Source organism: Electrona antarctica (genome assembly GCF_951216825.1).
Source record: "Electrona antarctica genome assembly, chromosome: 1".
Lineage (NCBI taxonomy): Eukaryota > Metazoa > Chordata > Actinopteri > Myctophiformes > Myctophidae > Electrona > Electrona antarctica.
In genome coordinates, this window is record NC_136806.1 from 26,481,130 (window position 1) to 26,492,757 (window position 11,628).

The 11,628-nt window shown below is 40.5% G+C and overlaps 1 protein-coding gene across 1 annotated transcript; it reads right to left on the reverse strand.

The window, feature by feature from the left end:
• Positions 1-2,055: 2,055 nt before the first annotated feature.
• LOC306919701 (protocadherin beta-7-like) lies at positions 2,056-9,922 on the reverse strand (the record flags this gene model as incomplete). The annotated part of the gene is made up of 3 exons (XM_079496255.1): positions 2,056-2,103; positions 3,074-3,235; positions 7,556-9,922. The coding sequence occupies 3 exons, from the start codon at positions 9,920-9,922 to the stop codon at positions 2,056-2,058; spliced, it is 2,577 nt and encodes an 858-aa protein (XP_079352381.1).
• Between the last annotated feature and the right edge of the window lie 1,706 nt (positions 9,923-11,628).

The following is an 11,628-nucleotide window of genomic DNA, read 5'->3' on the forward strand; positions in this document are numbered from 1 at the left end:
AAACATGCGCTGCTCCGCTCACATACCTCTTCTCTGTCTATTTTTCTGTTTACATATAAAATACCATCGTTCTGATTCACATGGAAAAGGGGATCAGTAGAGCCAGAAACAATGCGATATCTCCTTTCTTCCAGTGTGTTCTTATCCAAGCCCAAATCTTTTGCTATATTCCCAACGACTGTTCCTTCTTTAACTTCCTCTGGTATCGAATATCTTATTTGTGCTGATGCCACGCTGTACAAAAGAAGCAAAGCAACCAGGAACACAAACCACCGCTGTCGGCCCCTCCGTGACTCGCGTCCTCTTTGTTCCATGATGAAGCAAAAATAAATGTACGTAATCCTCCAGAACCAGCTTAATGACGTTTACTCCAGCCAAGATACTCATAAATGCCAATGTTCATTTTCGCCACTTACGCAAAAATAGTCTTAGAAATGCTTGGGAATGATGACAAATGTTCCTGCGCATATAGGCTACTAAAGCCACTGAGGGGTGGATCCAAGATCCTATCATGAAAAGGCCTCTCTGAATAATTTTCTGCAGCGCACACTGACACCATGCGATCTCACAACTCGGTACAGGAGCATTACAATACACCCGCTTATTTAATAATCTCAAGATTGCATTATAAGACATGTGTTATAACATAACACACTGAAACAATGACCAGCCAATTGGAAAAAAAACAAAGTAAACTAGAAAAAGTGCCATTCTGGGCACAGGTCTCCACCAGGAGGATAGGAGTGTGTGTGACGTTTGGCACAATGTTTAGGAGCAATATAAACGTGTGTGTGTGTGTGTGTGTGTGTGTGTGTGTGTGTGTGTGTGTGTGTGTGTGTGTGTGTGTGTGTGTGTGTGTGTGTGTGTGTGTGTGTGTGTGTGTGTGTGTGCCTGTTGTAGCGCCACCATGAGGCTGATTTAAAACTGTCAAGTGGCATTTCTTCCACAGCCTAGTGGGAATATGCATGCACAGTTTCACCACAATCGGACGCTGCGTTGAGTAGTTGTGGCGATTTGTACAAAACGGGTACAAAGCGGGCTACTCCTGAAAAGTTCAGAAGCCAATTGTAGCCAGTGAGGGTGGATTATGAGAAATCAAACAAACCCGTCTTGATCACATGACTATGGAGAGCATGTGTACCAATTTGCGTGAAATTTGGATAAAATCTGAAGGAGTAATATTAGAAAATGTGTTTCACATATGTCGGCCTCCTGGTGGCGCTATAAAGAGCAGATGTGAAGAATTCCAGGCAAAGGTTTTCCTTGGCCTCTAGGGAGTTGGCATACAAAGTTATCCACAGATCCGTGCAGTTAGAGGTAAAACACTTTTCAGACAGTTATAGCGCCACCATGAGGCTGAGTTGAAAATTTTCATGTGGCATTTCTTCCTCGGCCTAATGGGAATGTGCGTGCCCAATTTCACGGAAATCACACAATGTGTTCATGATTTGCAGCATTTTGTTTGAAACTGAACATTCCTGCGAACTTTGGAAGCCAATTTTATAATGGCGCTATAACAGGCCGTTCTGGAAATTTTGGGGTTAGAGGTTCATCGTTGGCATCCAGGGAGTGTGTGTGCAAAATTTGGCATCAACCGGGTTAACGATGCCGGAGATTAGCTGTTCACAGACCGAAGGACGGACGGACACACACACGGACACACGGATGGACGGAGTGCAAAACATACTCTCTCCCCATGCCTTCGGCCTGGTGGAGACAAAAACGTCAAAATAATAATACAAAAAAATAGTCTGGAAAAACATGAACACGAAATGATGCAAAATGTGAATCAACCTGTATCAACATATTCTCACTCAAGTGAATTCAGATTCAGTACCATGGAGAGCGACAACTTGTTTGAGATACATAAGCTATTTCACTTTAAAATACTTCTAGGGTCATTTTACCGTCTATACTCTGGCTTGTGTGCGTATCTCAGACAGTAATTAAGCCCCTTGATTCAATATTTAGATATTTGATATCAGACACGCCCCTTATTTAACCCATTGAACCCATTTTAACCACACACCAGCCTATTTGCAAACGCACGTCCCTTTATGGTGACTGTTCTTGCAAGGACAGTGACGGATTGCACATGGTAACCTGACACAACACCAATACATGTGTAACAGAGAGAGGACCTCTGTTACTCATGTTTGCACATAACACCTTTATTTGTTGAATGACATGATTTGCACAGCTTTGACACTTTTGGCACATTGGCACTTGTGCGCAATAGTAAGTGTAATGTTGAAGTGCTATGAATTGTAAAGTTATATTGTTGAGTCTGATTGAACAGTAGCCTACCTGGTGTGTGTCAGTGGATTTGGCTTGACCATAATCAGGATGTCAGAGGGGGGTTGTGATGTGCTTTTGCTATTGTAGACTGTAGTTTAGTGTGAAGAGGGATAAAGACGCATTATTGTTGTAGTTCCTAAGAGTTTGTAATATATAAGTGATGTGGATATTTATTGGATGTTTAGAGTTTGAATACACGGTACACCCCTGTAAATGGAGCAGTCCAGGCTAATTAGCTGCAGCTTTATATTAAAGGCTGCAGGTAGTGGCTGGACATCACCATGCCAATGTATAAACAATGATGGAATGTTATCTGTATTGGTGTTTTTGGAGAAAAAATATACCAGCCTGTTGAACTCTAAGTAAAGTAAGTTGAACTCTATACCATGCCTCTGTAATGCCTTCCAACCACTAAGACGGTCATTCGTACAACATGTTTTACAATTTATACTTGATTGCGATAAGCGACCCATGAAAATAAATCTATTTTAAAAGTTAAACCTTGTAGAGGACAGACCCGAGTCTTAGTTAATCTATAGAATCTAGACCATTTTCTAGACGAAGACCAGCGAAGAGTTGATGGCGCCAGAGTTAAACCAGTATTAGTGTGTGAGAGCCAGTTTGTTGTAAAATCCAGATGACAGGGATTCCCTCTTTCTCTTCTCAAAAGCATGTTAAGCCTATTGCTTTCTTATGGGCACATTATAGACAGGCATATAGCGAAATAGGAGCAAACACTTTAATTGACAGTGATATAATAAGCAGTCGATCTTACCTCTCCAGATGTGCGCCTCCTGTCAGAGACAACTAAAGTATTCCCATTGCTGCCTGGAACTATAGTAGAACCTATACTCATTCTGGGCCCAACTAGCATGTATCGTCTGTCTCCGGATCTGTACTGGATGCTGTGGCATAGAGTTCCGTCGTAATTTGTTTCTTGTAAATATTTGGATGAATATTCTGCTTGTTTGGAGCACTGCATTATAATCAGCACAATGATACTGATGATAAAAAGTACTGAAACTGAGCCCAACGTTATAATCAAGTAAAAAGCCAAATTGTTGTCCTCTTCATCTTTTGATACACTTTTAACATCAGATGCTGCAAAAGCCTCTTTAGGCTCCACAACCTTGACAGTCACAGTAGCTGTTGTTGAGAGTGAAACGTTTCCATTGTCTTTGACCAATATGACCAGTTTATGTTCAGCCTCGTCTGTCTCTGTGAACGAACGCAGTGTTCTTATCTGTCCTGTATAGCGGTCCAAAGCAAACAGACTGTGGTCAGTAACGTCCTGTAGTGAATATAATAACCAGCCATTATATCCTATATCAGCATCATAGGCTCTAACTTTAGTCACCAAATGTCCTGCGTTCACATTACGAGGAATCTCCTCCACGCCTTCAGCAGTACCGTTAGCACTGACTGGATACAAGATGACTGGAGCGTTGTCGTTCTGATCCAGAATGAACACATTCACTGTGACATTGCTGCTTAGTGATGGAGTTCCAGAGTCAGTAGCAATAACTTTGAATTGAAAAGTCTTTAAAGTTTCAAAGTCAAAACTTTTTAAAGCCAACATGTTCCCATTTTCGGAATTTATGTTTAAAAATGATGTTAATGCATTATTGTCTGTCCCATTCCTAAACATATTGTATACAATCCTGGCATTGTCATTCTCATCACGGTCAGCAGCCATGACTGAAAATAATGAGGCACCTGGAGCATTGTTCTCAGTGATATAAAAAGTATAGGGGTTCATGGAAAACTCTGGGACATTATCATTTACATCCGATACAATAACGGTGACTGTCATTTCAGATGATAATGACGGTTGACCAGCGTCCTTAGCGATCAGAGTTATGTCATATTGAGACTGTTTTTCCCTATCGAGGGGTGATTTGGTTGTTAAAGAATACATATTATCTTTTAAAGATTGTGATAAAGCAAATGGAACGTCCTCCCGTATAGAACAAATAACTTTTCCATTGACGCCAGAATCCAAATCATTGACACTAATGAGAGCAACGGTGGTGCCAGGTCTGGAATCTTCAGATATGGCGTTGGAAAATGATGTTACTTCTATCTCAGGTGCATTGTCATTAACATCAACTATCTTTATTATTACACTTTTCTCTACAACGAGTGGGGCGGTGCCTTTGTCTGAGGCCTGAATTTCAATTTCATATCTGTCCTTTTGTTCATAATCTATAACGTCTTTCACAATCATTTCGCCTGTCAATTGGTTAATTTCGAAAAGTTTGAATAATCTATTGTTTACACTATTGCCAAATGAGTAAACTACCTCTCCGTTTGTTCCATCGTCCAAATCAGTAGCATTGACTTGTATAACAGTTGTACCGACTGGAACATTCTCGTTCAATAGCACAGAGTAAACCTCTTTAGAGAACACAGGTGCGTTGTCGTTTATATCAAGTACATCTACTCTAATATTCATATTTCCCGTCTTTGGTGGTTTCCCGCCATCTAAGGCAGTTAGCACCAATGAGTGGCTCCCCACAGCCTCCCTGTCTAAAGCCTTTTGCAACACTAGTATGGGAATCTTTCCATCTTCTCCCTTATCCTTCACTTCCAAACGGAAGTGGTCGTTGTTGCTCAGTCTATATTGTTGTACTGAAAACTGATCACCATCTGGGTCGCGCGCAGCTTGCAACTGAAATCGTGTTCCTGGTAAAGTGGACTCTGACATTTCTAACAGTTTCTCTGTCTCGGGGAAAGTGGGAGCATGGTCGTTTATATCAAGCACTTCGACTTCTATATAATGAATTTCTAAGGGGGTTTCCAGCACGGTTTTCAGACTGATCAAACATGCGCTGCTCCGCTCACATACCTCTTCTCTGTCTATCTTTCTGTTTACATATATGATACCATCGTTCTGATTCACACGGAAAAGGGGATCAGTCGAGCCAGAAACAATGCGATATCTCCTTTCTTTCAGTGTGTTCTTATCCAAGCCCAAATCTTTTGCTATATTCCCAACGACTGTTCCTTCTTTAGCTTCCTCTGGTACCGAATATCTTATTTGCCCCGAGGCCACGCTGCACAAAAGAAGCAAAGCAACCAGGAACGCGAACCACCGCTGTCGGCCCCTCCGTGGCTTGCATCCTCTTTGTTCCATGATGAAGCAAAAAAAAGTGCTAATCCTCCAGAAGAACTATGAAAGCTTAATGACGTTTACTCCCTCCAACATACTCCTAAATGTCAATATGCATTATCCCCACTTAAGCAGAAACATTCTGAGAAATGCTTGCGGGAATGATGACAAATGTTCCTGCGCATATAGGCTACTAAAGCCACTGAGGGGTGGATCCAAGATCCTATGATGAAAAGGACTTTCTGAATCATTTTCTGCAGCGCACACTGACACCATGCGATCTCACAACTCGGTACAGGAGCATTGCAACCTAGGGTATAATCTATTCATCTCAAGATATAAACAAGAATTATTTAATCATCCTCAACACACTGAAACATTGACCAGCCAACTGAAAAACCTTCAAATCAAAATGAAAGAAATAGTCAGAAATACATTAAAACGTTTGTCAAATGATTGCAAAATGTGAATCAACATATTGTCACTCTCAAGCCGCAACCGCGGCACGAGTTGTATGAATTCTAACTCAGCACCATGGAGAGCGACAGACCCGTTTGAGAGACTTATTTCACTTTAAAATACTCCTAGCGTCCTTTTATCTTCTACTCTGGCATTTGTGTGCATCGCAGACTGTTTTCAAGTCGCTTGATCCAATATTTAGATATTTGATATTAATTTTATGAGACACGCCCCTTATAAACCAAGTGAACTTCAACCTCCAGTTTAACCACATTAGTCTATTTGGAAACACACATCCCTGCATGGTTCTGGTGACTTATATTGTCCTTGCGTGAGGGACCGTGTTTTATTTAAATTATCATTCCCTTTTCATTAATAATAATCATCATTTATTATGATGATGATTATTATTATTATTATTATTATTATTATTATTATTAATGAATGTATTATTATTATTATTATTACCCATATTATTATTATTGCTACCTAAGAAGGTAGCAATGATAGATGATATTTCACTTTTATCATCTACTCAGGCTTACACCCAGACCGTTTTTAAGTTGCTTGATTCAGTATTTAGATATTTTATTTTCATTTTAGCTGCCCCGCCCCCTTCATATACAAACCCATTATAATGTCAAAATTCATTTTAACCATGATAGAAAACACCCAACCTTTTTTTCTGTTGACTGATATTGTCCTTCTAATACTTGAGGGGACCGTGGATTTTCATTTACTGTTTTCAGTTATTTTTAATAATTATTTTGGAAAAGAACCTCCTCCAGCACTGCTCACAAAATCCAAAAGAATTATTAAAAATAAATGAAAACAGTAAATCAAAATCCACAGTAAATTAAAAGCCCCCTCAAAGGACATTATCATTATCAGAAAAAAGGTCAGGTGTTTTCGATAAATCTACCATGGTTAAATGGAGTTTGAAGTTATAATGGGTTTGTATGGGAAGGGGCGGGGCAGCTAAAATGAATATCAAATATCTAAATACTCAATGGAGCAACTTAAAAACGGTCTGGGGTGTTCACATAAGCCTGAGTAGACGGATTGCGGATTGCCCGTCAGTTAGTGTGCCGGGCACCATATATGGTGGTCGGGGTGAGAGAGCACGTGACATCACGTGACACCATCTGGGATGGAGATCCCTGATGTCATCAATATTAAGCCCATATAGGAGATCCCTGATGTAATCAATATTGGCCATGAGCAACTCTACATCTGACCTCAAACCTCAAACCCTTAGATCTCCATATATGGAGCTGCCCTGTTCCGATCCTTCCCCATCTATCAGCCGGTACTAATGACGCGCCCGCAGCCAGCGAAAACTAGAGTTCTAACAGGCCCGAAAATTAAGATCTTATACCCCCCATGCCACAGCGCTCGCCCACAGGCATCTTACTGATTTTATTTTTGAGTGGTGCACCACTCCTACAACTGGCTTTGTTAGTCTGTCTGTCTGTGCTCAAAAAATGAGCATGGTTGATGCTGATTGGTTGATGCTGATTTCATTACGTCAGACATTACGTCAGACCACAGCTGATCAGGCTATATAATACCTTACACCACTCAGTTCACACGGGTGTGATTTTTAATTTATATATATTGTATTTGAAGAAACAATTCTGGTTTTGAGTAGGTTTGTGTTAGTCAAACACACATCAACCATCTTACCTCTCCAGATGAATGCCTCTTCTCAGAAACCACTAGAGTATTCCCATTGCTTCCAGGAGCTATAGTAGATCCAATACTCATTCTGGGTCCAACTAACATGTACCTTCTGTCTCCAGATCTATACTGAATGCTGTGGCACAGTGTTCCGTCGTAATTTGTTTCTTGTAAATATTTGGAGGTGTAGTCCGCGGGTTTGGAGCACTGCATCACAATCAACACGATAATACTAATCAGGAAAAGGGTTGAAACTGACCCCAAAGTTATAATCAGGTAAAAAGACACATTGTTCTCATCTTCATCTTTTGATACACTTTGAACATCAGAAGCTGCAAAGGCCTCTTTGGCCTCCAATACTTTGACAATCACAGTAGCTGTTGCTGAGAGTGAAACGTTTCCATTGTCTTTTACCAGTATGATCAGTTTATGTTCAGCCTCGTCTGTCTCTGTGAATGAACGAAGTGTTCTTATCTGTCCTGTATAGCGGTCCAAAGCAAACAGACTGTGGTCAGTAACTTCCTGCAGTGAATATAATAACCAGCCATTATATCCTATATCAGCATCATAGGCTCTCACTTTAGTCACCAAATGTCCTGGGTTCACATTACGAGGAGTCTCCTCCACACCTTCAGCAGTACCGTTAGCACTGACAGGGTACAAGATGACTGGAGAGTTGTCGTTCTGATCCAGAATATACACGTTCACTGTGACGTTGCTGCTTAGTGATGGAGTTCCAGAGTCCGTGGCAACAACTTGGAACTGAAATGTTTTCAAAGTTTCAAAGTCAAAGTTCTTCAGCCCCATAATATCACCGCTTTCTGGATTAATATTTAGAAATGAAGCTGCTTTATTGTCAGTTGCTCCATTTCGTTGAATGTGATATAAAATAAGGGCATTATCTCCCTCGTCACGATCAGACGCCCTTACAGTAAACAATAATTGTCCTGGAGCATTGTTCTCACTAACATAGAAAGTATAGGGACTGCGTGAAAACTCAGGACTGTTGTCATTAACATCAGACACAATAACACTTATCGTCTTTTCAGATGATAGCACTGGTAGGCCAGCGTCCTTGGCCATTATAGTTATGTCATATTTAGTCTGTTTCTCTCTATCCAGAGGAGACTTTGTTATTAATGAATACATGTTGTCTTGCAAGGATGCTGTTAAATCAAAATTAACTTCCTCACTTATAGAACAAATAACTTTCCCATTGAGACCCGAGTCCAGATCACTGACACTAATAAGGGCCACTGTAGTTCCAGGTCTAGAATCTTCAGATATGGCGCTTGAAAATGAAGTCACTTCTATCACAGGCGCGTTGTCATTCACGTCAACTATCTTTATGATTACACTCTTTTCTGTGACAAGCGGGACACCGCCTTTGTCCGAGGCTTGAATTTCTAACACATATTTGTCTTTTTGCTCATAATCAATAAGACCTTTCACAACAATTTCACCTGTAACTGGGTTTATATCAAACAGTTTGAATAATCTTTCATTCATACTATTCCCGAAGGAATAAATTACCTCTCCATTGGGACCCTCGTCCAAATCAGTTGCATTTACTTGAATCACCTGTGTGCCTATGTCAGCATTTTCATCAAGTTGCACTGAATTAATTCCTTTGGAGAAAACAGGTGCGTTATCGTTGACGTCTAATACGTCAACAATAATCTTCGTGTTACCTGATCTTGGTGGTTTACCTCCATCAGTTGCTGTCAGAATTAACGTGTGACTCCTAATAGCCTCTCTATCTAATGACTTTTGCAGCAGTAAAACGGGTGTTTTCACATCTTCTCCTTTATCTTTCACTTCCAAACGGAAATGATCATTCTGGCTGAGCTTATAATGCTGCACAGAAAATATACCACGATCAGAGTCGCTCGCAGCTTTCAACTGAAATCGTGTCCCTGGTATAGTGGACTCAGATATTTCTAAGCGCCTCTCTTTCTCCGGGAAGCTGGGAGAATGATCATTTACATCTAGCACCTCCACGGCGACATAATGGATCTCCAGTGGATTCTCCAAGACGGTTTTCAGGTTAATAATACACACGCTACTCCGTTCGCACAGCTCTTCTCTGTCCAGTAATTTGTTCACGTATAGGACTCCATCGTTCTGATCAACTCGGAAAGGATGGTCGTTGGAGCTAGACACAATTCTAAATCCCCTTCCTTTCAAACCGCCAACATCGAGCCCCAAATCCTTGGCTAGATTTCCAACAGAGGTTCCCTCCTTGACCTCTTCAGAGATTGTATATCGTATCTGAGCCACTGCTCCATTCCAGACAAGAAACACAGCAATCGCGAAAGATATCCACCACTGTCGCCTCCCCCTTATACCCACACTGCATCCTCTTTGTTCCATGATACAAATAGTGATCCGTTAAAACGATAACAGTATTCAAATGTGAACGTCATCCGTCATTCTTAAAGACAAATGTGTTGCCTTGTTCCCTGCATAAATGGCAACTATGCAAATAATCATTTGGAGAATGTGATGTGATCTCGCTGCTCACGCTGTTGTATACCGAAATGTTTGAACCACAACGAAAGGTTAACTCCAGAAATGGGTGGAACCAAGTGCAGCCTATGAAAAAAAGCTAGGCTAAAATAATTATTTCACTGGAACACTGACACCATGAGATCCTGAATAAGATTGCAGGTCATGCCAACATGTTATAATAATCACAGCCAGTATTGGTAATCAACAACTCAAACTGATAATCTTGACTGAACGCAATACATATGCCTAATACCAACGAATCAGCACCATGGCCAGTGCCAAAGAAGTCATCCGAGGTGACAAAGGTTAACACCACGTTTCAGTTTACGCAACCTACTGAAGTTAAATATTTGCCTTAATTCTCGGTGAGAGAAATTCAGTTGGCAGCAAAAACATATATACACCTCATATAGTGTGAGAGAGTCAAAGTAAAACAGCATTCACACACACGCGCACACACACACACACACACACACATACACACACACACACACACACACACACACACACACACACACACACACACACACACACACACACACACACACACACACACACACACACACACACACACACACACACACACACACACACACACAAACGTAAAAAAGGGAAGACAAACTAAAAAAAACACTTATAGTTGTGATATGCAGTCCACACAGACTGCCATTGGTGAATATCATGTAGCCTATGTGTATAGACAAGGAGTTAACTATTTTCCTCCATTTTATTAAATGCTATTTTAAAAGTGATACTTCAAGGAAGGTCAGATTTAATGAATTGCTCACACAATTACTCTAATAATAGTATTGCATATCTTCTGACCACTAAAGTATTCCCTTAGAATATAATTTAGGGATATACACTAATTTGGGTCCAGCTAACATGTACCGTTTTTCATCAGAATGGTAAATATATTGAAGAATGGCTTTGGAGCACTGAATTGCGATTAATGCGATGACACTGGAAACCCAGTTTCAAATCACTCACATTTCGTTTCGGGACCAAGGACAGCTATGCATGTCATATGGGATAGCTGGGGATTTCAGCACCAAGGACAGCTGTAATTCATGCTAGGGCATTTGAGGCACAAAACAGTCTATTATAAAAGCTATAAAACCAATTGACTCATTGGCAGCCTTCTGATTGGTCCCTGACTCCCTGTGACACCCTGACTGACGAGCCATGTTCTTCCACATAGCAGAGGTTGTTTATAATGACTTTGCTAAACTATTAATAAAAAACATATCCAGTTTGGAGAATGAATGAATGAATGAATGAATGAATGAATGAATGAATGAATGAATGAATGAATGAATGAATGAATACATTAATGAATTAATAAATGCAATATGCCTATCAATACAAGGCAACAGGCTTTTCTCTTGTAGTGGGTGGAGAGGGGATATTTGTCCAAAGCAACTGCACGGGCATGACTTGGAATTGGTCAATTGTTATTTCAGTTAATGTCAGGTTTTGCTGTGATGGCAATTTACACATTCAACAAAAGGAGAGGGGGATGCTATACGTTTGTTTGTTTGTTTGTTTGTTTGTTTGTTAGTTATAAA